The sequence below is a fragment of the Carcharhinus amblyrhynchos genome, unplaced genomic scaffold, assembly GCF_965287045.1.
Source record: "Carcharhinus amblyrhynchos unplaced genomic scaffold, sCarAmb.v2.hapA chromosome_152, whole genome shotgun sequence".
NCBI lineage: Eukaryota > Metazoa > Chordata > Chondrichthyes > Carcharhiniformes > Carcharhinidae > Carcharhinus > Carcharhinus amblyrhynchos.
Genome location: NW_027649892.1, coordinates 95,131 through 121,208, shown reverse-complemented (window position 1 = coordinate 121,208; position 26,078 = coordinate 95,131). Strand labels below are relative to the sequence as shown.

Sequence of the window (26,078 nt, the reverse complement as noted above, 5' to 3'; positions counted from 1 at the left end):
TAATCATAAAAGCTATTTATTTTAGAATATTGATTGTTCAATTAAATTATTCAAGTTTGTTTACCATAAATCAATTTTCATATAAATTTATTCATAAAGGTTATAGAAATAAGACATTCTAATCTTAAAGCAATGACAATGTGTGCAAGTAGCAGTACAAGTGGATTTGTACAATCAAGGCTCTTTCTGTTTATTTCATTGACAAATGAGGAGAAACAAAGACAGAAGAGGAGATTGGGGAAGCTGGGGTTTTGGTAAAGAGTAGGCATCAAACAAGTGGACAAGCAAATACAAATCAGGAGCTGGGCAAAATTGAAATATCTGATTGCTGGTGGACACTCATGAAGCTGTATTTAAGAGTTGATTGATTGGTTATGATTACAGCTTGATGAATCTGGAGATTTTAGCCAAATGATGACAGGATTAAAGAACCAAAAAGTGTTTGGCGCACAACTTCTAAAATTTTGATAGCTGATAGGTGGAAACTGTGTGTCAGGGTGGGGAGAAAGAGTAAAGAAAACAGACCCAAATGAGAATAAAATTACAGGTTTGACATAATTGAAGTGGCCTTCAAAAGTGTATGTCAAAATTCACATCATTTCCCCACAGTTGATCACATCACTATTGGAGCACATCAACATTTTATGGCACTTGCGTATCATTTCTGTTTGATCAGACATCCCAATGAATCATAAGCCAAAAGTTTAAAAACTTTGAATTTTACAACGCAGCAGTATTTTGACAAAAGTGTGCAATGAGAGGCTAATTAAAGGGACCCCATTACTGAGAACATCTATCTAAAGGAACGTTTACTTGGAAGGATTCATGTCCTTCGTATCTGAGGCGGAAAGTTTAACGGTTTACATTGAGATGTTAGAACTCCACTCCAAACCTGATTGTAATTGATTCAATGTTAGATTGCATTACCTGCTATACAAAACTTTCAACTGGAGATGTCCAAAGATCAGTGCTGTTTTGCTCTAGAATAAGCCAGTGCTTAGTAGAGTTCTCAGAAGCTGGAATTATAATTATTGAAGCAGATTCTTGTTTTTAAGAAAAAATTGTTTCTGAACATATTAAATAACTAGATGAATACAAGTTCTTATTGTGCTTACAGAACACTTTGCACAAGGAAGTACTTTGTTAACAGAAATCTTTTGATGGCAAGATTACTTCACAAGGTAAACAGTCCCATCAAGCAGTCTCTCGTTTAAAAAAAAGAAACATTCCCTTAAAACATTTTATGATCCCAAGATTTGTGTCACATTCGGTAGTTAAAAAAAAATGAAATCTATTCATCTGTTGAAGAATTCAGTTGATGATCTGAGGTTTGTACCGTGTCATTATAGTGCAGCCTGGGTCTTCATACTCAATATGATTCTGAAAATCAAATCCACAGCATACAGTTACATATTTACAACTGACAATACCGACCACGGAACACTGGATTGAATTCGGGTGGCAGTGGGTTAGCACTGCTGCTTCACAGCTCCAAGGACCCGGGTTCGAATCCCGGCTTGGGTCGCTGTCTGTGTGGAGTTTGCACATTCTCCTTGTGTCTGCATGGCTTTCCTCCCACAGTCCAAAGATGTGTGGGTTAGGTTGATTGGCCATGCTAAAATTGCCTCTAAGCGTCCTGGGGTGTGCAGGTTAGAGAAATCAGCAGGTGGATATGGGGATAGGACCTGGGTGGGATGGTGATTGGTGCAGACTCGATGGGCCGAATGGCCTCTTTCAGCACAGTAGGATTCTATGGATTGAGTTAACTGATCAGAGCAGGAGTAGAATGAAAGGCTCATTTGTCTCAGTGGCCCAAATTTTAGCGCCCCACCTGCCATGGGAATCGGAGCGGGTGAGAGGCGGGACATGGAAATGTCTGTTGACCTCGGGTGGGATTTTACGGCCTTGGGACAAGCAAGGCCATAAAATCCCACCTGTACCTGGGCGGCACGGCAGCACATGGTTACCACTGCTGCCTCACAGCATCCAGGACCCAGGTTCAATTCCTGGCTTGGGTCACTGTCTGTATGGAGTTTGCACATTCTCCCCATGTCTGCGTCGGTTTCCTCCGGGTGCCTTGGTTTTCTCCGACAGACCAAAGATGTGTGGGTTAGGTGGGTTGGCTGTGCTAAATTGCCCCTTAGTTTCAGGAGGATTAGCTAGAGTAAATGCATGGGGTTATGGGGATACGGCAAGAATGGGATTTTGGTCAGTGCAGACTAGATGGGCCAAATAGCCTCCTTCTGCACTGTAAGGATTCCATGATTCGTATCTCTGGATCAGTGAAAGGCAGGAATCAGCTCAAGTCGCAGCTCTGGGTGACCCCTGCTGGCCAGCCTGCAACTTGCAGCTGACTCTATCCTTTGCAGCAATTTGGTCAAAAAGTGCCCAGGAAAATACCGCTAGCTGAGAATGTGGGTCAGAGTAAGAAAGAGCACATAAACAGCATGACATAAACCATGCAACTTCAGATAAATACGCAGAAATGTAAACACGAACAAAGTTACGTACAGTTCCCAGATCAGCCCTCCCACCACCCATTTTAATGAGTAGTTCAGAAATATCACCGCAGTCTCTAACAGCAGAAAACCCGATGAGAATTGAACTTCGAGTGGCGTTTTCTCTTTTTTTTTTGCAGAGTGGCACAGCGAGTAGTAAAAACTTGGAAGCCACCACAGAATCACAGAAACCATACAGTGCAGGAGGCCATTCAATCCTTTGAGTCTACATTGACCACAATCCCACCCCAGGCCCTATCCCCACACATTTACCTCACTAATCCCTCCGACCTACACATCCCAGGACACTAAGCGGCAATCTAGCATGGCCAATCAACCTAACCAGCACATCTCTCAAGATGAGGGGGGAAACTGGAGCACCCGGAGGAAACCCTCGCAGTGACCCAAGCCGGGAATCAAACCTGGGTCCCTGGCGCTGTGGGGCAGCAGTGCTAACCACTATGCCACCATGCCACCCCAGCGCCAAGGGCAGTTTCCTCTGCCCAGTTTTTAAGATGATGGAGTAAAGTTAGGGGGTGTGCCCATCCCACAATGTCATGCTCACAAAGTAGCAGCTTAGTCTGTGAAATGTCAGGTGTTGACATGGATTGACAATCTTATAGCGGGAGGAGGGTGGGGGTGGTTAAAGCCTGATAATAAATGCATTCAAATAAAAGCAACCATTTTGCTGGAAAGCAGGATTTTCATTACACCATTGGTGGGCTGGCAATGACAACTGAATCAAAGAACCCTACAGTGCAGAAAGAGGCCCATCGAGCCTGCACCGACCACAATCCCACCCAGGCCCTATCCCCATATCCCTACATATTTTACCCGTAATCCCTCTAACCTACGCATCGCAGGACACTAAGGGGCAATTTTTTAGCATAGCCAATCAACCTATCCTGCGCATCTTTGGACTGTGGGAGGAAACCGGAGTACCCGGAGGAAACCCACGCAGACATGAGGAGAATGTGCAAACTCCACACAGACAGTGACCCGAGCCGGGAATTGAACCCAAGTCCCTGGAGCTGTGAAGCAGCAGTGCTAACCACTGTGCTACCGTGCCGCCTTGGAGCAGCAAAATCTCGCCAGTGTAATCCGCGTTTTATGATTCCCAAATGATTTCCCACTCCTGTTGTTAATTCAGCATCCCGAAAATGCGAATGGAAAATCCCAAACCCCCTACCCTTTGTCTTTTTCCCATCATTGGTAATTTACCAATTAAAAAACTCTGGTACTTTACAAGCCTGTAGTTGAGAGTACAATGTTTTTCATTGGTGGTGGAACTACAAAAAAAAAGTAAAATAATCGCACAATATTGCAGAAATTTGAAAACTGAACATGGTGGGAAAAGAAACTCAGCAGGTCCGGCGACATCTGTGGAGAAATCGAGTTCACGGCTGGAATTCTGCACCCATCCCACCCCATGGCAGATTTTCTCGTGTCGGATGGGGACAGACCTTGGTCACCTGCAGGATCTTTCAGATCCACCTAAGTCCACAGGCTCTCGCGTGGCTTGCCAGCTCCGCAGCCAGGGAACCCAGTGCGAGGGGTCAACTTCACCAGGGCTGGAAGAGCTGGAAAATCCCTCCCAACATTTTGAGCCCATTGTGGCTTCTCTGGAATGATCACAGAACCCGATAGAAAGAGGCCCTTCGGCCCATCGAGTCTGCACCGAACACAATCCCACCCAGGTCCTACCCACTAATCCCTCTAACCTACGCATCCCTGAACACCAATGGGCAATTTCTCAGCACGGCCAATCAACCTAACCCGCACATCTTTGGACTGTAGGAGGAAACCGGAGTACCTGGAGGAAACCCACACAGACACGAGGAGAATGTGCAAACTCTACACAGACAGTGACCCGAGCTGGGAATCGAACCCAGGACCCTGGAGCTGTGAAGCAGCAGTGCTAACCACTGTGCTACCGTGCCACCCTGAATGCAGAATCATATTGGACTCAAAACATTGAGTTGGGTTTTTACAAAGGAACCTTTTAAAAAAATCAGCCAGGACCTGATTCCATGAATCCCAACCCCATTCCTCGGAATTCCTGATTTTTACCAGGGCCTTTTAAAGGATGTGGACTGGTTCGGGCCATGATCCCAGCTACTGCATTCTGGACCTGGCTGGGATAGACACATCCTACAATTTTGATGGAGTTGGGCCAGTTTTTCAGGTCAGAGTCAGGAGTCATTGGAAACAGTTGTCTGCAGGAGGAGACCATGTCCATGTCCCCTATTCAACCACTATGACCATTCATACCAAGGTATAACCCCACCCAGTCCCTACTGCTCCTTGTGCCATCCATGCCAGCATGTGGCAGTTCTATTCTCATTGACCGACTATTTACTGCAGAGAACCAATGAACTTTGCCTCTTTAAAAACTGTTATTCTGGACAAATAAAAGTGTCATTCAGGCCCATGAAAGTATCAATTGCAGAAAGTGAAAGCACTTGAAACCTCTTAATTTGGTGTACATTAACAGCTCTGATCATCTGAGCTTTTGCTTATCAAGCAATGTTTTCACTTTCTCTCAGGAATTTCAACAGGCTAATAGATTTCTGGGGTCTGAATCAAGCTTCATTATGTATTCTTGGCTGAGAGCCCAGACATCCATTAAAGGACTAAAACACCTGAGCTTTGGGCTCTCTGCTGGATGCCATTAATTGCATAATGTTTATTTACACAAGCTGAAGAAGTTTCACGCACTTGAAGTTGCTGCTATTGGTAATTTAAATGTTTTGGATGATTGAAATATTTATTTTTCAATACAAAAATTTATTGGCCTGTGGTTAAAAACATGTTTTTTGAGAAAGTGTAAAGCTATCAATGGATGATCTTTCTTAAAGCTTTCTTTAAAATAAAACACATCTTGTCACTATAAGGTTAGTTGGTTCCAGAGGGTGTGGTGAGTGAATGGGTATGGAAGTGCCATATCTTGGAATGAGGGGCTACGTGTGGAGAACATTTTTTGCATGTGGGGGGCACAAGGTGGTCCAGATGGGGAATGGGGAGTGTGTAGAGAGGGATGAGGGGGCTTTTCTTCATTACAAATTCGACGGACTCCCACAGCGCTGAGATGGGCCTTTTAAACATCTCACCTCGACACCCGATTGCTTCCTCTGAACTCTTTCCCCAGTTGACTGGCCCAACTGCAGCCTGTACCCGCCACTCCACAACGAAAATCCCACCTTTCTGGACACGTTCTGCTGAGGCAGGCAAGCCTGACTCTCGCCTAGATGATGATAACTAACCCCGTTAACTCTCCTTCACTCTCCACAGTTACCGCCATGCCAGAGCTTTTCCAGTAATTCACTTGTAATTTAAAACAGAAACCATCAGGAAGATTTCAGATTTTAAAATCAAGGAACATGAGAATCGCCGGAACAAAAAGCATAATACAAAAGATTCATCAATGATAGATTAGAACCAGCAAACTGATCCCTTCCAGTGACTCATGCCCATAACTTAATTTATTGCAAGCTGTGACCTCATCAAATCTACATTATAATTAACCGAGGTATTTTTATACAGATTTGATTTACTAATATGAAGCAAAGATATGTTATTCACAGGGTAAGAAGACAACAGTTTCATTCTGGAAAAAAGTCACCAAAAATTATCATATCTCTTCTAGTCCAAAAGGCACACCTATTTCCTTTTAGAATCCGGATCCATTTTATATTGCAGCAAATATAAAATTAAATGCATGATGTTCTTACATATCTTAAAATAATTTGTGACCTCACTCTTCATAAGGTGACCGGTTAACTCAAGCTATTAAACTTTCAGCATTCTTAAATGAACAAGAAGTGCCCAATGTTTGGGTAAAACGCAGCCATTTTTGCTAATGCTAACTCAATAAATTGAATATATTTTATTCCATCTTTCAAATCCAAGAAAGGTGATTAATTTAAAATATAAGAGATCCTGAGCAAAAGAAGAACTCTTCATAACTAGTAAACGGAATCCTGCCTAACAAAATTATAAATATCTAACCATCCTTTCTTTTCTCTTCTCAAAATGAACTCCAAAATACTCAACTTTGGATTTAAACACTTCCTCATAAATAAATCTAATTTCTTTCTCTACCAATGAAACACTAATATGAATGGGGCCAGCCCACCACATCAAAAATGTGCTGGTTAAGTAAATTGGCCATACTAAATTTCCCCCTTTGTGTACCCTTCTACAGTAACTTCATTACATTGCTAATGTAAGCCTATGTAGAACACTAATTAATAAACAAATAAATAAATTGCCAATGAAGTAATTGTTGTACTGCCAATAAAAGGTCTATCCTCATACCAAACCCATAAACCATCTGAATAAATGAGGATGTCCCTACACTAACCTGCTCTGCCAACCAGTGCCCCCACACCAATCCGCTACATACTTCCTGAATCCACACCACACCATCCTGCCCACCACAAGACAAAACACCCACAACAGATGAAAAGTCACCCCATCTCACCAGCTCCAGAAGCCCCCTCACACCACCCACCCTAACAGACACACATGGGAGATGAAAGTGCCAAGACAGGGGAGGGCAACAAACCACCCCCTCCAACACACACACACACACACACACACACACACACCACTTTGACATCCACCCCAGCCCCCGGAAACACAGAAACACCCAAGCGAGCAGCCCCCTCCTCCAAATACACACAACCTCAACAACCACCTCCCTCCAGCCACCTAAAATATGACAGAAGTAGACCCAGTTTTCCTTCCCCTCTTTTCTCATCTGCCACATGAGGGTACCCGCCCCCCAAATTCACCACCCCACATAAAGAAAAAAACTAACATGAAAAGTAATATACAAGAAGAAAAAGGCCCAGGAGACAAGAAGACAACAAGCCACAAGGTAAGGGCAAGGCATCACAAGGGGCAACAAGGGTTGGATGTGGCAGAGCACGAAGAACAGGGGACGTGTCCTCTCTCTGTCCGACCCCAAAACCCAACTATTTCCTTTTAGAATCCACGTCCATTTTATATTCCAGCAAACATCAAATTAAATCAAATGCATGAAATTCTCATGCATGTTAAAATAACTCGTGATTTTACGCTTAATAAGGTGACCATTTAACTCAAGCTATTAAACATTCAGCATGCTTAAAAAAAGTGCCCAACGTCTGGGTGAAACTCAAACAGTTTTGCTAAACTCTAATGCTCACTCAATAAGCAGGATAATTTTTTCCATCTTGCAAGCCACATTACTAAAATTTCAATAGCAACTAGGAATTTTAAAAAATTCCCAGTTTAGTGAAAGTATGAAACCATGACGTGGATTAAAACAGAAGTTTTACTGTACAAGAGTTAAACCAAGCAAACACTGAACACCATCATACTCTACCTAAACTACTAATGCTTCAGAATCAACACAAGTCAAAAACATGAATTAAAAGGCAACTTGTAGTTCTAAATTATCTTTGCACGCCAAATAGCATATACAACTAAGCGGACTAATGAACTGACTCAGCAGTACACTTAGCACGTATGTATTAATCTCAGCCAAAAGGCCCTTCAAAACTCTTGCCCCATGTGTTAGCTTATCTTTCAAACAAAACATCAACCAGGGTTGGAGGTCCACAATATAATCCACCCTAACCATTTGAAAAGACACAACTGGGACTTGCTGAAGTCTGGATCCCTAAAGCTCCGGCAAACATGTGAATAAAACTGGATGCCAGGATGCTGTTTGCCAAGATCATCAGAATCAGAAGTGAAGGAAAGTCATTGGAGTGAAAAACAGCACTTTTTGTTTTCGAGCAGGGAGAAGAAATGAACCATGTCATAGAAACTATAACAAAATGAAATTGGATTTCTCAATAAACGTCTCCACGTAAATCAGTCGAAACACCAAAGGTGCCAGTATATGCTGAATGGGAAGTTTATACAACTGGACATCATACAACACGACCCAGTCATTTGCGAGTTTACTTTACTCATTATTTAACCACGTCTCCCCTGTACCACTCCTGATATTTCCAGCAGTAATTGCATCTGCGACAGCATTGCCAGTAATAATTTCGAACGTTTGCATATATCAGGGCAGCTTCCTTATTTAATCACAGCTGGCACGATTCACAGTCGACTTACCTTGGGAGTTAAAAGGTGAGAATGTCATTTCCAAGCCAAGGTTGAGCGGTAACAAGCATACCAGGCAGCAAAGCAGACAGAAACCCCCCAACCAACTTTCAGTCCGACTGTTATTTCATATAAAAGTATATGAAAGTTTTATGAACTTTGATATAAATTGGACACAGCCTGCAACAATAATGATCCAAAACCATCAGTGGAGTTATTAAAATCCAGCCGCTTTGTTACCTCACCAGACCTTAACTTTAGTCCATCCTAAACGAGCCACAAAACACCAGGAGATTTGATTCCCGGTGCTGCTGTGTTAACTGTTCTGAATTGGGTTGGCAAGTAAGGGCATGGGAAATTAGTCCCAGTACCCCTGGGAATGGTGTTCTGCTCTTTAGCATCCTGCTACTCATCGTGTGTGGTTGCATATCAGCTGAGGAAAGGATTGGAGTCAATCGTGATAGCACAGTGGGTTAGCACTGCTGCCTCACAGCGCCAGGGATCCGGGTCCGATTCCCAGATCGGGTCACTGTCTGTGTGGAGTTTGCACATTCACAGAATCATAGAACCTTACAGTGCAGAAAGAGGCCCTTTGGCCCGTCGAGTCTGCACCGAACACAATCCCACCCAGGCCCTACCCACATATTATACCCACTAATCCCTCTAACCTACTCATCCCTGGACACTAAGGGGCAATTTCTTAGCATGGCCAATCAACCTAACCCACACATCTTTGGACTGTGGGAGGAAACTGGAGCACCCGGAGGAAACACACGCAGACACGAGGAGAATGTGCAAACTGCACACAGACACTGATCCGATCTGAGAATCGAACCCGGGACCCTGGAGCTGTGAAGCAGCAGTGCTAACCACTGTGCTGCCGTGCCGCCCCCGTGTCTGCGTGGGTTTCCTCCAGGTGCTCCGGTTTCCTCCCACAGTCTGAAAGACATGCTGATTAGGTGCATTGGCCATGCTAAATTCTCCCTCAGTGTTCCCAGACAGGTGTTGGAGTGTGGCGACTAGGGGATTTTCACAGTAACTTCATTGCAGTGTTAATGTAAGCCTACTTGTGACTAATAAGTGAACTTTAGCTTTAGTTGGGCAAGGTACAGGTGGTGAAGAACATCTGTTTGACCATCGTCCAGCATGACTCCAGCATCGTCCAAAATGAGTTCATAATGATAAATAAAGTTAGATGTCTCAATATTCATTTAAACTACGTTGACGGTGACTTTGTGAAAACTTCAGTGGGCTTTGATTTAATTGTCTCTCTTCTGACTGTTATCCACAGAAGACTAGAAAAACACGATTCTGCAGCAAAATGTCACACTCAGCTTTCAACTCTGTCTCCAGAGCAACTTACTCAGTAGAAAAAGAAATCTAATGTCAACAATTCAGGGAATGTTTTTTGTGATAACCTTGGAATAAGTAGACCAAACATCACAGCAGAAAATGAAAAAGATTTAGTCTATTCTATTTCATACATGATGAGGGTAACAATGTCTAATTGATTTTTTATTTCAATGGCTGCAAAGTTCTCTGAGAACCACAGATGCTGTCAGACCTGCTGAGATTTTCCAGCATTTTCTGGTTTTGTTTCCTTGGCGGTGCAGTGGTTAGCACTGCTGCCTCACAGCTCCAGGGACTCAGGTTCAATTCCGGCCTCAGGTGACTGTGTGGATTTTGCACATTCTCCCCGTGCCTGCGTGGGTTTCCTCCAGGTGCTCAGGTTTCCTCACACAGTCCAAAGCTGTGCAGGTTAGGTTGACTGGCCACACTAAATTGGCCCGAATGTCAGGGGGATTAGCAGATAGGGTTACGGGGATAGGGTCATGGGGATAGGGTCTGGGGAGGATTGTTATCAGTGCTGGCCTGTTGGGCCAAATTCTTTCTGGTCATGTCACAGCTTGGTATGGCTCCTGCTCTACCCAAGACCGCAAGGATCTACAAAAAGTTGTGAATGTAGCCCAATCCATCATGCAAACCGGCCTCCCATCCATTGACTCTGTCTACACTTCCCGCTGCCTCGGCAAAGTAGCCAGCATAATTAAGGACCCCACGCACCCCAGGCATTCTCTCCTCCACCTTCTTCTGTCAGGAAAAAGATACAAAAGTCTGAGGTCATGTACCAATCGACTCAAGTACAGCTTCTTCCCTGCTGCCATCAGACTTTTGAATGGGCTTACTTCTCATTAAGTTGATCTTTCTCTATGCCCTAGCTATGACTATAACACTACATTCTGCACTTTCTCGTTTCCTTCTCTATGAATGGTATGCTTTGTATGTACAGCACACAAGAAACAATACTTTTCACTGTCTGTTAATGCGTGACAATAATAAATCAAATCAAATGGCCTCCTTCTGCTCTATAGAGATTGTACGATCTCATCTTTGGCTCTTTTGCCAATGATCTTACATCTGTATCCACAAGTTTCTGACGCTTTGCCAATTGAAATGGTTTCTCCGTTTATCTTATCAATAGCCTTGGTGATTTTGTACAGCTTCATTAAATCATTCCTCAATATCTCAGATTGAAAGAGAAAAATCCTTTCTTATCCGATTTTGTCACATAACTGAAGCGTCCAGAGCTAGTACCATTCTCGTCAATCCCTACCACACCATCTCCAAGGTCTCAAAATCCTTGCAAAAGTGCAATGCTTGGTGTGTTTGTGACCTTGTACGATAGGCCTTGATGACTAAAGGAAGAGCTCGCGTTTCCAATCCTCCACATCTGGCTCTACCCGGGAGGCACCCATCCTCCACGTCTGGCTCTACCCAGCCTACGCCTTGGCATTGATGTATCATTTGAACTTTGGGGATGTTGGGAGGAATGTTCCCATAATTTCTCCAGAAGCATAGTTGTTTTCAGGCCTAATCTTCAGCCACTCTGATAAGAAGTAACCAGTCCAGGGGCATAGGGCCTGATAGAGCTAGCAAGGCCAGCTCCACAGAAATTGGGACGCCATATTAAAGGATCCCCCACCCTATCATGGCATGGAGGACCCCACCACCACCACAAGCAGAGGGGTGACACCCCTAACCACCACCACAAAGGTACTGGGGGCTTCCCCTTTGACCACTCAAGATATCCAGGGATTTTCCACCTCCTCCCTTCTCCCACCCAAAATTATTACATATCAAAACGGGAATGTACATAACACTTGGAATGTAAATATAAGATACAGAAGTATTTGATGCTCACCTGCTTTGATCATGGCTAATTAGGATTACTATTTCAAACTTACTGTTTCTTTTGGTTACACATGGTCTTGTACTTCACTGCATTTCAGAACAGCAGAACAGAAAGATTCACTCCGTATACCTGCATATTAAAACTTGGTCATATTATCAAATTTGTTTTGTATTACATTTTATATACCTGATGATAGACAGCTTTCGTTTGAACCTTCAAACTGTTGGACTGTCGTCGTCATTGCTTCTTCGAAATCTACTTCTCAATACTCCGCGCACAAGAGTCCATCTGGACATCTCCTGTGAAATCAGCAGCGTTAGTTGAAGCAGGGTATTTTGGCCAAAAAAGTCAGGCATTCCACAGAGCTATGAACAGGTTAAAGGCAGTCCCTAAAGATGCTATTACACAGGATCTTGTTAAATTATCCTCACGGAATTCTTGTCTGTTTTATATCTAAAAAAGGGATTTGTAGCTTACCCAAGCCCAGAAATGAATTCCAGGCTTTCAACAACTCTAGTCACTGTAAATTTCTAACACAATTTTACTTTGGCCTTGAACAATTAATTCTCGTGGCAGAATTATTCCCCACAGACATCAAATTATGTGAAAAGGTTAGTCAGTGGAGACACACGTTTCAAATATTTGTTTCTTATATTAGAGATTTTGCAGGGAATCTTAAACTGATACAACGTCATGGTAAATTACACACGATTTTGTAATCCTCACTCAACCAGTTACATATTTATCTCAACTGATTCTTCCCTGCCTTAAATCTTGCACCTTTGGTCACCGGCTCATCTCGGTTGCGTGACACAGCGGCAACATTTTATTTGATAATGCTTCTGCAATGTTCCTTGGGCCACTATACTGTATTTGTGTAGTTAAATGCTGCAATATCTACCTCTGTTGATATAGTGTGAAACTATTTGTATGAGAATCAGGAAAATAGTGCATTGATTGAAGTAAACCAGAAAACCATCAAAGAAATCAAAATTCAACTCTATAGCTGACCCCACACCAACAACTTGTCAGGAATGGGTAGCCAAAAATAAAACCAGCCGCCCAGCTTATTTCTATATTCAGTCCGTAGACCTCAAGATTACTGCTCTTGAGATGCGTATCCATGTACCCTTTCAAATGTTTTGAATATTCTGCCCCTAAGACTCTTTCAGGCAATGAATTTCAGACCATGATCATTCCCTAGGCCGATTTTGTTCCCTCATCTCTTCCCTAATCTAATCTTACTAATCCATCTCTTTAAATCAATGCCCCCTAGCTACAGACCTCTCTGCTAAAGTAAATCGGTCCTTCACATCCACTGTATCCAGGCCCCTCGCAATTTTGTACATGTTTCTATAACAGGAGCAACAGTTTCAGACATTTTATTAAATCAGGCCTATTAAGCTCTTAGGGTTTATAGTAATTGAGAATTTGCATTGGAAAATAGGAGCAACAAATTTCAGGTTAAAAACGCAAGTTTTCCCCATTAAACCTTTCTCGGAATTTAGAATTGATAATTTCTCAATCTCTTTCTAAAAAAAAAGTTACTCATAGATTCTTGTACAATCTCACTACCAACTAGGAAAACTAGAGGCTACAAATATTTCTTTTATCACTTTATTTTGACTCAAGGTACCAATAATCTGCTCTGGTACCAATTCGGTATGGTCTCCTACACTATATTCCTATTACTGGCTGTTCATTGCATTCTCTAAAGACATTATTAGCAGACTGTAGAATCTCCTTTTTCAAAGTGCCACTGATGCTGGTTATAGTCATAGCTGGTTGCGGTGGTACATCAGACTGGATATAAAATGAATGCTGTGTCATCTTAAAAACAGATTAAGAAAGCAAAATAGGGCGGTAATATTTGAGACCGAGTTACTGCAAACAGTGCATTTGTAGCGATACATGTTGCTTTGCATTAATGCACCATTTATTGCACACACCACTCCACTGGAACTGAGGAGAGTCACATGGATATCATCTCTTGTTCCCCAGGATCTCTGTCCCCTCCACACCAAATCAGCCGGAGAATGTTGGGAAGCACTAGCACCTCCAGCCCAGATCTAAAAAAGACAATAAATTAAACAATGTTACTTCAAGATCCGCACTGTTAAATTTGCACCGCTAATGAAATGCACAATTCTAACAAAATGTCAAAGCCATTGTATTTTTCTGTCACAAGTAGGCTCACATTAATGCTCCAGATTTCAGCAACTTAAAAAAATCAGAAAACACCAAACACTTTTAGAATGGTAACAACAAGCAAAAGAAAATTAACCAAGTAGTTGATGATCTGTTTAAATAGGTGAAGTCCCATTGTGACAATACTGTGCCTTTTACAAAATGTATTCCTATCATGCTTCTGGTGGGGAGTAGGTTTAAAATTCAACTCTGTTTACACAATGCTGCACCAATCAGCGCGCATATTGAGAATGCAAGCTTATAATTGATCTTAGTTGATGGGGTTTTTGTTTTAATCTGAGTCAATGCATTTTCATTTTTTTTTCCTGCCAGGGGTTTCAAAGTAGGGTTCAGTTAGGCTGCTTGAAAAGAGACAGATGTGCTGACGGCTTACAGGGAAAAGGAGGCAGTTTCTACTTGGATCTGAAAGAACCAAGTGGTTTCTCTCTCTCTCGCTGTCTGGAGGCTACTGATTTGGAGCTGTCAGAAGACAGGTGTCTCTCTCTCTCGGGGTGGGGGAAGAAAACATAAACCTGTTTTGTTTGTTAACTGATTTTGAAGAGGAATTTAAGTCTCTATGGGGAACACTGTTTAAATTGGAACTAATAGATTAGCAGTTTAAAAAAAAGTACGTTGTCTTGTTTAAGTATTTCAATTGATAAAAGTTAAGCTGAGAGTTCACAGAATCCTGAATGCAGAAAGAGGCCATTCGGTCCATTGAGTCTGCACAGACAACAATCCCACCCAGGCCCTATACCTTGACCCCACATAATAACCCCTCTAACCTACACATCCTGGGATACTAAGGGGCAATTTAGCATGGCCAATGTGCCTAACCTGTGCATCTTTGGACAGTGGGAGGAAACCAGGGCACACAGAGGAAATCCCCACGCAGACACAGAGAACATGCAAGCTCCACACAGACAGTGACCCAAACCAGAAATCATCCCCAGCACTGTGAGGCAACAGTGCTAACCACTCTGCCACTGTGCCACCTCTAATACATTCATTATAATTCAATTCTATTGTTAAAAAAAGTTGATTCGATAAAGCTTCCTAGTGTGTCAATAGAATCATACTTGGGGTGAAACAACTTATCTTCAACTAGTGCCAAGTTAAATAAAAAAGTTTGGGGTAAAGTTAGGCTTCAGAACATACTTTGAGGTTTCTGCTTAGGTCGCCTAACTCCACCCTGCTGCTGAACATCTGGCATGTAAAACAAAAATCAGCATTTAATCAAAAGTACATGCAATGGAAAGGAAAGGACCTCTTTTCTGTGTTGTAAAACGGAGTCAGCATGCTTTACATGCTACTGACCTTTCCTGGATCAACAAACGTATTTTTGTGAAAGATCTCTCTTTTTATAAATGCATTTTCTGGGTGGGTAGTCACTGCAGAAGCACTAATGCCCACACACGTGCCACTTTGGAGCTTTAAGGACACTTGCAGCACACAAAAGAATGGGTGCCAACAAGTCCAATCCATTGCTATTTGATTTTTGTAAAAGGTAATAATTTTTGACAAAATTCCCACATGTTACAATCTTTTTTACAACTACAAACCCCCTTTCTCATGTTAGGCAGCTGCTGGGGAAAAAAAAAGGGCGAGGAAAAAAGATGCAAGGAAATTATTACAAGATGAATCCATCTAAATTCAGTTGATAGTTGGAAACTCAGGGAAATTCATCAGTTACCCTGATACCTACATTACTCACAGCATTCTTGGAGCGTGGCGTTCCCATGCAATTGAACAAGTGATTGCTCTCACGTTTCCAGTAAAGTACATTGTACACTGCTCAAAACTGTTTGCATTGAAAGTATTACAGCTCTCGGTGAATACTTACCTTTACTGCTTGGCCAGCTTTAATTGTAAAACGTGGAGGAAACCTGTATGTAAGCACAGGTACATCGTCGAATTGTCTTACTATGGTCCATCCACTTAATGACTGATCCTACAAGGATATTACAAAATTTGGAAGTTTAATGTTCACTAAAACAATAACAATTTCATAGAATTCTTCCAGTGAAGGAGGAGGCCATTCAGCCCATCTAGACTGCACCAATTCTCCAACAGAGCATCTTACCCATGTCCTGTCCCCGTAACCCACCATATTTACCCCGCTAATTCCTCCAGCCTATACATCTTGGGACACTAATTTCTGCGCAAGACTAATTTTTCACACAGTTTTCAGAGAAAAATATAAAATACTTTTCATTAGAACTTGTAATTTATTCTAACTTTTTAAAAAATTAACTCAATTATAGCAGGCATGTTACCTTTGTTACATGTAAAGAACATAAGAAGTAGGAGCAGGAGTAGGCCATCGAGCCCTTCGAGCCTGCCCCGCCATTCAATAAGATCATGGCTGATCTGAAGTGGCTCAGTTCCACTTTCCCGCTTTCTCCCCATAACCCTTAATTCCTTTGCCTACCAAAAACCTATCTACCCGTGTCTTAAATATATTTAGCAAGGTAGCCTCCACCACTTCAACGGGCAGAGAATTCCAGAGATTCACCACCCTTTGAGTGAAGAGGTTCCTCCACAACTCCGTTCTAAACTGCCCCCCCGTCTTATCTGTACAGTTGCTGCAAGACCTCCCTGCTTCTATATTCTATCCCCCTCGCTATAAAGGCCAGCATCCCATTCGCCTCCTTGATCACCTGCTGCACCTGCAGACTGGGTGTTTGCGACTCATGCACAAGGACCCCCAGGTCCCTCTGCACCGTAGCATGCTGCAGCTTTTTGCCCTTTTGTAATGTGTCATGTGTAACTGTTACATTACAATACTCAATAAACAGTCTCGCTTCTGCCATTGTACTAGATAGCAGTGTTCAAGACACAGGTTATTGGCAAAAGCTCATTTCACCCCGATCCTCGTTCTGTTCCTTGTGCACAAAGACCAAATTGGTCTAAACGTCCTGGCCCACCCTAAAGACCAATAAAGCAACAGCTCTTTTCTGATGTAAACAGAAATCTACAGAGGATTTAAGCAAATTACTGCAGATGCTGGAATCTGAAACCAAAAGAGAAAATGCTGGAAAATCTTAGCAGGTCTGGCAGCATCTGTAAGGAGAGAAAATAGCTGACATTTCGAGTCCAGACAACCCTTTGTAAGGTGGCTTTGACTAAGGGCCATCTGGACTCGAAAAATTAACTCTTTTTCTCCTTACAGATGTTGCCAGACCTGCTGGGATTTTCCTCCAGTCTTAGTCTACGGAGAATTTGTACATCTCAAGTCCCAGTAAGTCAAAGAATCCATACAGTGCAGATTAGGCCATTCAGCCTATCGAGTATGCACTAACAACAATCCCACCCAGGCCCTATCCCTGTAACCCCACATGTACGCCAATTTAATGTGGTCAATCCGCCTAACCCGAAGGAAACTGGAGCACCCGGAGGAAAGCCAGGCAAACTCAGGGAGAACATAGACTTCACACAGACAGTCACTTGGGGCCGTAATTGAACCCGAGTCCCTGGCACTGTGAGCCAGCAGTGCTAACCACACTGCCACCCTATACTGTGCTGGACAAAAAATCCAACATGCTTACTATTTCGTCTTGAAGGAATAAAGAAACAACGAAGAAGTCATTCTACTGCACGTGTCAACAGCAACAGACGATGATGCAAAGCCAATTAATTTGGTGGAAGGATAAGATGATACGCACCATTCAGAGATCTTATACTTAAAGCACTGATTTAATTAACAAATCACCAATGGTTACATACAATTGCATTTTAGATGTGCCTAAACAAAAGGCATCGAACTCTAGATGGGCCTTTACCCTATCAGAAGTATTCTTCACTTTGACAAATTTTCCTTCATCATCAACTTCTTCCAAGGTAATTTTTCCAACAATAATCAAATGTTCGTGCGTTTCAAAATCATTGCCGGCACTTTCGTCTGGGTCCAGCCTCCGCTTTGTTCCTCGGTTTGAAGTGATGCGCCTTGGAGTGGATGGCACATTGCGTGAAGGCGGGCCGGGAGTCAAGTCAAGTCTGTAATATTGGACAGTGTGGAAGGTGTTAATAAATGTTTGATTCCACATGGAAATTTACCAATTTCATTTTCTCACATCTGCACTGTGTAAACACAGAAGCGCTCAATAAAAACAAACCACACTGCAGAGTGAATAACCTTTCCCTGCACCTCCAACACAATGAGGTTGTACACCCATTCCTTAACAGCAGAGGGATTTTTACACTTTTCATTTTCCTGTTTTGAAGGAAATTTTGATCCAGTCTAAGAATATGCTAGCTCACCCCCCCACCCCCCGCCCCACCGGAGTTACATACTTGATCCCACTTCTCTCCACTTTCCATACATCTTTTCATTGTTCTTTATAAGGAAATCACTGATAACTAAGAACAACACAGCATGGGAAACAGGCCCTTCAGCCCAACGAGCCTGCGTCGCCATTTCAACATTGAGAGTCCCCTCTCCACCCATGACCCTTGTCTATGCTTATGGCACTCTACATTGGAAACCAGACTGGGGGGGGACACTAATTTAGGGACAATTTGTTACACCAATCAGCCTAAGAGCACATCTTTGGGGTGTGGGAGGAAACTGGAGCACCCGGAGAAAACCCACGCAAGCACGGGGAGAATGCGCAAACTCCCGCAAGACACTGGCTGAAATCCACGTATCTGCACAGCAAACAGTGATAGTCACTGAGCTGTCATGTTGCCCAGCATCTGGTCCAGTTTAAGCGTACACTAACAACGTGAAGCACGAGGCTACTCTCGAAAATCCAAGAGCAGCCTGCACACGACCCACAGCGTGTATGCTCCTTGTTGGACAAGGCAGACCGAATCACCTGTGGATTAAAAGAGAAAAACATCCCACTTAAATGCTATCACTGACTCAAAGATGTGAAGGTTAGGCGGACTGGCCATGCTAAATTGTCCCTTAGTGTCAGGGGGATTAGCAGAGTAAATACGTGAAGTTGTGGAGATACGTTTATTTATTAGTGTCACAAGTGGGCTGACATTAACATTGCAATGAAGTTACTGTGAAAATCCCCTCATCAACACACTCCGGCGCCTGTTCGGGTACACAGAGGGAGAATTTAGCACGGCCAATGCACCTAACCAGCACGTCTTTCAGACTGTGGGAGGAAACCAGAGCACCCAGAGGAAATACACACAGACATGGGAGAATGTGCAAAATCTGCACAAACATTGACCCAAGCCAGCAATTGAGCCTGCGTCCTTAGCGCTGTGAGGTAGCAGTCCTAACCACTGTGCCGCCCACAAACTGTTCATAATCTCACTTAGTGATTACTATATGAATGAGTGAAAAAGGCAGAGTTCTGATGAGAATACGACAGTCCATGATTTGAGGGTGGGGATATATTGACTTATACAAGTATATTGAGGGTAACTTGGTGGCACAGTGGTTAGCACTGCTGCCTCACAGCATCATGGAGCTCAGTTCAATTCTGGCCTTGGGTCATTCTGTGTGGAGTCTGCATGTTCTCCCCATGTCTGCGTGGGCTTCCTCTGGGTGCTCCAGTTTCCTCCCACAGTTCAACGATGAGCGGGTCACGTGGATTGGCCATGCTAAAATTTCCCTTTAGTGACAAGGGGACTAGCAGGGTAAATATGTGGCAGGGTAAATATGTCATGATTGGCAGCGGGTCAAGAAGGTCACCCTGGAGTCTTCCCATCCCGGGTATCAGGGCAGAGGTGAGGGCCCCACTTGTCTCCCTCCCACCAAATTGCCACAAGATAAAGATTAAATTTAACCTATTCCCCTATTGGAGGTGCTGCAGGCAGCATGTTGTAAATACAATGTGACATGCATACTTCATGCCAAGAAACTGTGATGTAATAAAACTCACCAGAGGACTGCTCTCAGATTTAATTTTCTGTGTGCAAAGTCAGTTAACAATGACCAGCAAATTCGATATGAAAATCACAGGGTGACCAGAGAATACAAATGGAAGTGCTCATACTGACAGCTTAAGAAATGGAGAAAATAACCCCTAGCAACTCTGCACCACATTTTGGGAATGTGTAAAATGGGGATTCACAGAGTAGCTTGGGGTACATTCATAACATTGGGGAGCTTGTTCTCTAAACTCTGAAAACAAATCAAACAGAGAAAGTTACTGAAGGCTTTTGCTGTGCTGTAGGACAATTTTGGCTATCATATTACGTGGAGTTTATCCAGTATCCTCTGTCTTTATTTCACATTAAGAAGTTTCACAACACCAGGTTAAAGTTGGTAATAAACGCCACGAGCTTTCAGAGCGCTGCTCCTCGTGGCGTTTACTACCAAATAAACCTGCTGGGCTTTAACCTGGTTTTGTGAGGCTTCTTACTGTGTTTATGCCAGTCCAACACTGGCATCTCCACATCATTTATTTCACATTTCCAGCTTATGTAGAATTTTGCTTTTATATTTAAGTTTTGTGCTGTTTCAATATCAATTTTTTTAAAAATTAAAATTACGTTTCATTTACACTGCATCGTCTCATTAGCACAGAACTCCAGCCTACAGAATGGGCAAAGAGTGATGAAATGGAAAGGTGTCCAAATGAATCATTCCAACTCAGTTGCAGTATCCATGTTTTGTCAGGCGTTTGGGCATTTTGATTACATTGTACAAGTCAAAGTGGTTTGGTAAGCTTTCTTTGGAACAGCTGCATTTCCACCGGGAACAAAGCAAGTTTAAGATTGAAACAATTGCTTTGGTTCAGGTCCACGGAGTTCAGTTGGGCGAGAAACTGATTGGCCGAAATTGCTCACGGCTCTGGAGACAGATCTCTCGCCAGCAAGTATTGAATGCACAAAATAATCCAAGTACAACCCAAATCTGGATCTATTGTTTCACTCCCTCATGCTCACAAGTAGCTGAATGAAAGTTTCAGGAACTAACAAAGCAAGTTTATTTGAAACTTGAGTGACATTATTGCAACCCATTCCTTAAAAGAAGAAAAATCAATGTTTAGCTCTGGTTCAGTAGTAGATCCTCACCCAAATTAGAAGATTGTTGACTCAAATCCCAGTCCAGGAATTTGAGCACATTGGGAAATTTTGAGATTATGAAATGCACCATAAAGATGCAGGTTTGACTTTGGTCTCAGTGCACAGATGCCAACTTTAACTCAATGAGACAATCAATGTGTTAGGTTAGAACAATACCTGCAACCTACATACTTAAGAACATAAGAAATAGGAGCAGGAGTAGGCCATCTGGCCCTTCGAGCCTGCCCCGCCATTCAATAAGATCATGGCTGATCTGTCGTGGCTCAGTTCCACTTTCCCGCCCTCTCCCCATAACCCTTAATCCCCTCTCTTATCAAAAACCCATCATCCCGCTTCTTAAAAATATTTAGTGAGGTAGCCTCCACCACTTCAACGGGCAGAGAATTCCAGAGATTCACCACCCTTTGAGTGAAGAAGTTCTTCCTCAACTCCATTCTAAACCGCCCCCCCCCCCCTTTATCTTGAGGCTGTGCCCCCTAGTCCTACTGTCCTTTCTGAGCGGGAAGTGTCTCTCCACCTCTATCCCATCCATCCCCTTCATCATCTTATACGTCTCAATGAGATCTCCCCTCATTCTTCTAAACTCCGAGTACAAGCCTAGTTTTTTCAGCCTCTCCTCATAGCTCAACCCCCTCAACTCCGGCATCAGCCTCGTAAACCTCCTCTGCACTTCCTCCAAGTCCAAAATATCCTTGCGTCAGTACGGCGCCCAAAACTGCACACAGTACTCTAGCTGTGGCCTCACCAATGCCCTATATAGCCGCAGCAAGACCTCCCTACTTTTATATTCAATCCCCCTCGCTATGAAGGCCAGCATCCCATTCGCCTTCCTGACCACCTGCTGCACCTGCAAGCTGGGTTTTTGCGACTCATGCACAAGGACCCCGAGGTCCCTCTGCACCGTCGCCTGCTGCAGTTTTTCTCCACGTAAGTAATAGTCCTTCCTACCAAAGTGGACCACCTCGCACTTGCCAACATTAAATTCCATTTCCCAGTTCCTGGCCCATTCGCCCAGCCTATCTAGATCCTTCTGCAGACTCTCCACACCCTCCGCACAGTTTGCCGTTCCACCAATCTTGGTGTCATCAGCAAATTTCGACACCATACACTCAGTTCCCTCCTCCAGATCATCTATCTAAATGGTAAATAGCTGAGGCCCCAGCACCGACCCCTGAGGCACTCCACTAGTCACCAACCGCCAATCCGAATAGCACCCATTGACCCCCACTCTCTGCCTCCTATTTGACAACCAGTCCTCTATCCACGCTAACACCCTACCCCCAACTCCATGTCCCCTGACCTTCTGCAATAACCTCTTGTGAGGTACCTTGTCAAATGCCTTCTGAAAATCAAGAAAGACCACATCCACCGGCTCTCCTCTATCCACCGCCCGAGACACATCCTCATAGAACTCCAGTAAATTTGTCAGACATGACTTCCCCTTAACGAAACCGTGCTGCATCTGCTCGATCAAGCAATTCCCCTCAAGATGCCTCGCTATTTCCTCCTTGATGACGGATTCTAACATTTTACCTACAACAGACGTTAAACTAACCGGCCTATAATTCCCCGTCTTTTGCCTGGCACCCTTCTTAAACAACAGCGTAATATTAGCCGCTTTCCAATCTTCAGGCACTTCCCCGGAATCCAGCGACGTCTGGAAAATAACCACCAAGGCATCCACTATCACCTCTGCCATTTCTTTCAGAACCCTCGGATGCATTTCATCCGGTCCTGGGGACTTGTCCACAATCAGCCCCTCCAGTCTGTCGAGCACCACCTCTCTAGTAACAATAATGTCATCGAGACCCTCCTTACATGGAATATTCTGACTTGGACTAATTAGTATCTTGTGCAAATACAGAATTGCTTTATTGCCAATATTCAGAATTTTATATGCCTCTTCTGCCTACGTTTTTATACTTCTATGAAGTAATAATGCTGCATTCTTGGCATTGGTCACCTAATCTGACTATTCCAGGAACCGATCGAACAAGATATTAATCTGTCTTTTATGATCAGCTGTACTATAATTTGTAATCAGCAACTTTCAATATTCTTCTCCCCGAGATGGTGTCCAAATATTTAGCCAACTGGAATTTGGTTTATAACCACACTTTAAAAAATGGATGATTAACTGCTGTCTCACAGCACCAGGAACCTAGGTTCAATCCTTGGCTTGCATCACTGTCTGTGTGGAGTTTGTGCATTCTCCCCGTGTCTGTGTGGGTTTTCTCTGGGTGCTCTGGTTTCCACCCACAGTCCAAAGATGTGCAGGTTAGGTCGATTGCTCATGGTGAATTGCACCTTGGTGTCAGGAGGACTAGGAGGGTAAAACTGTGGGGTTATGGGGATAGGACCTGGGTGAGATTGTTGTCAGTGCAGGTTCGATGGGCCAAATGGCCTCCTTCTGCGCTGCTGATTCTACGATTTTATGAAATTTTTCTCGCATAAGAAAGCTGATTCTCAATGTAATTTGACAGAGTACAGCAACAAGGGCTCAAAATTTTCATAGCTAGCACAAAGGAAGATGTTGTGGCTGTTGGAGGGCGATTATCTCAGCAAAGGGATTTCGCTGCAAGAGTTCCTCAGGGTAGCATCCTAGGCCCAACCACTTTCAGCTCCAATGATCTTCCCTCCCTCCATAAGTCAGAACTCCCCCCACCCCCCCTTCCTCCCCACTCCACCCCCCCCACCCCAACCCCCACCCCCCCCACTCCCCCCTTCCTCCCCACTCCACCCCCCCCCCACTCCCCCCTTCCTCCCCACTCCACCCCCCCCACTCCCCCCTTCCTCCCCACTCCACCCCCCCTTCCTCCCCACTCCACCCCCCCTTCCTCCCCACTCCACCCCCACTCCACCCCCCCCTCCCCCCCTTCCTCACCCCCCCCCTCCCCCCCTTCCTCACCCCCCCCCTCCCCCCCTTCCTCCCCCCCCCCACCCCCCTTCCTCCCCCCCCCACCCCCCTTCCTCCCCCACTCCACCCCCCCTTCCTCCCCCACTCCACCCCCCCCTCCTCCCCCCCCTTCCTCCCCCCCCCACCCCCCTTCCTCCCCCACTCCACCCCCCCCACCCCCCTTCCTCCCCCACTCCACCCCCCCCACCCCCCTTCCTCCCCCACTCCACCCCCCCCACCCCCCTTCCTCCCCCACTCCACCCCCCCCACCCCCCTTCCTCCCCCACTCCACCCCCCCCACCCCCCTTCCTCCCCCACTCCACCCCCCCCACCCCCCTTCCTCCCCCACTCCACCCCCCCCACCCCCCTTCCTCCCCCACTCCACCCCCCCCACCCCCCTTCCTCCCCCACTCCACCCCCCCCACCCCCCTTCCTCCCCCACTCCACCCCCCCCACCCCCCTTCCTCCCCCACTCCACCCCCCCCACCCCCCTTCCTCCCCCACTCCACCCCCCCCACCCCCCTTCCTCCCCCACTCCACCCCCCCCACCCCCCTTCCTCCCCCACTCCACCCCTCCACCCCCCCTTCCTCCCCCACTCCACCTCCCCCCTTCCTCCCCACTCCACCTCCCCCCCCCCACCCTCCTTCCTCCCAGCAGCAGCCTCTTGTCCCTGACCCTTAAAGTTAGCCAGTGTAGGGGGTGTGGATGTCTCTTGCACCCCATTATCCAGGTTACACTCCCTCTCCCTGATGAGCCTCAGTGTCTGAAGCTCAGAGGCCAGCTCATCTACTTTGAGCTGGAGCTCTTCCAGCAACCAGCACTTACTGCAGCCATGGTCACTGGGAAAGACCTTGGGGTCCACCAGCTTCCACATCATACAGAAACAGCACATCACATGCCCCTCCATCACAGTCTCTTAATAATTACTAAACACAGTTAAGAATTTAAACTTACCTGGCCCTTTTCTGCCAAGCCCTTTGATCCAAAGCCCTTACAGCTCACTCTGTTTCCCTCTCACTCCGCTGCCCGCGCTCAACGGCAAACCTCCTTTCAAACTTCATGCGGTAAAAAAATCCCTTCCCACAAAGCCCCGCGGCCCGCTTCCTGTCCAGTTTTCAAAGCAAGTTTTCCAGGGGCGGGGCGGGGACGGGAACCAGGGGGTAGGGGGTGGGGGGTAGGGGGTAGGGGGTGGGGGGTAAGGGGACGGGGATGGACTGGGGGGGACGGGGATGCGGGGGGAGGGTGAGGCGGGGAATGAACGGAGGGGGGGGGGTGGAGGATGGACGGGGGGAGGAGCCTGGTTCCCCCTCCTCACCTCTCCTTGAGGTCCCGGTTCTCGGCCCTGAGATCTTCCACCTGCAGCTCCAGGCGATCCCGCTCCTTGGTCCTGCTGCGCAGCTGCTCCCGGGTTTCTTCCAGCTCCCTCTCCACCAGGGAGCGGCGTTGCTGGCCGCCGGACCTCCGTCGAGACCTGCCGCGGGACTCTGGCTGCTCAGGCGGCGGGGAGTCGTCCCGCTCCGCGAGCCGGGAGCCGCGGCACTGCTTGCATCGCAGAGAGACGTCCCAGTCACACATCACTCACTCAGAAGTCAGCAACTACTCTCTCTGGAAGACTGTTATCTGGGTCTGAAACCACAGAAAGACACTTATCTGCCTCAGAAAAGGCAATGAGTAAATTATCATTGGGGCAGGTTTTATATTTTTGAGGGTTTTATTACCCCCAGAGCTATATCCTTTTTTAAAGTCCAATTCTAACGTGTAGGAACATTGCCAAGTTCAGGGAATGTGCTCACGTGGTTTAAAGGTCTCATTATTTAGGACCAGCACATTGCTTTTTATTTTGGAGTGTGTCTATTTCTGACACAGGACCTGAGTCTCATACACACAGTAAAACTCCACTGGTGCCTGCGAGGCAGCCACATCTCTGCATACCTTTCCTCATCTCACTTAAGGAAGCTTAGGGGTGATTTCATAGATGTCGATAAAATTATTGAGAGGTTTAGAACAGGTAGATAGTTAGCATCTTTTCCCAAAGGTAGGGGAGTCTAAAACTAAAGGGCATAGGTTTGAGGTGAGACAGGGGAGATACAAAAGGGTCCAGAGGGACAATTTGTCTTCACACAGAAGGTGGTGAATGGAACAAACTGCCAGAGGTAGTAGTAGAGGCGGGTACAATTTTATCTTTTAAAAAGCATTTAGATAGTT

General features: G+C 45.1%; 1 protein-coding gene across 1 annotated transcript; it reads right to left on the bottom strand.

Annotated features, from left to right (window-relative positions):
* LOC145338711 (lamin-A-like) lies at window positions 1–25,448 on the bottom strand. Its single transcript, XM_080183110.1, has 6 exons — window positions 25,189–25,448; window positions 17,766–17,979; window positions 15,827–15,934; window positions 13,746–13,865; window positions 11,983–12,095; window positions 1–1,380 (listed from the first exon to the last, which is right to left on the bottom strand). Exons 1-5 carry the CDS (start codon window positions 25,446–25,448, stop codon window positions 12,012–12,014), a joined length of 786 nt encoding a protein of 261 aa, XP_080039236.1. The 3' UTR covers window positions 1–1,380; window positions 11,983–12,011.
* Window positions 25,449–26,078: the final 630 nt, after the last annotated feature.

Bases quoted from the DNA above. Each gene is read 5' to 3' on its own strand.
- LOC145338711 (XM_080183110.1), bottom strand. From the start codon at position 25,448: ATGTGTGACTGGGACGTCTCTCTGCGATGCAAGCAGTGCCGCGGCTCC. The intron at 17,980-25,188 runs GTGAGGAGGGGG...CCAATATTACAG, and splicing joins AACCGGGACCTCAAGGAGAG to ACTTGACTTGACTCCCGGCC. The intron at 12,096-13,745 runs GTGTGTGCAATA...CTGATTTCACAG, and splicing joins TCCTCAGTTCCAGTGGAGTG to GAGATGTCCAGATGGACTCT.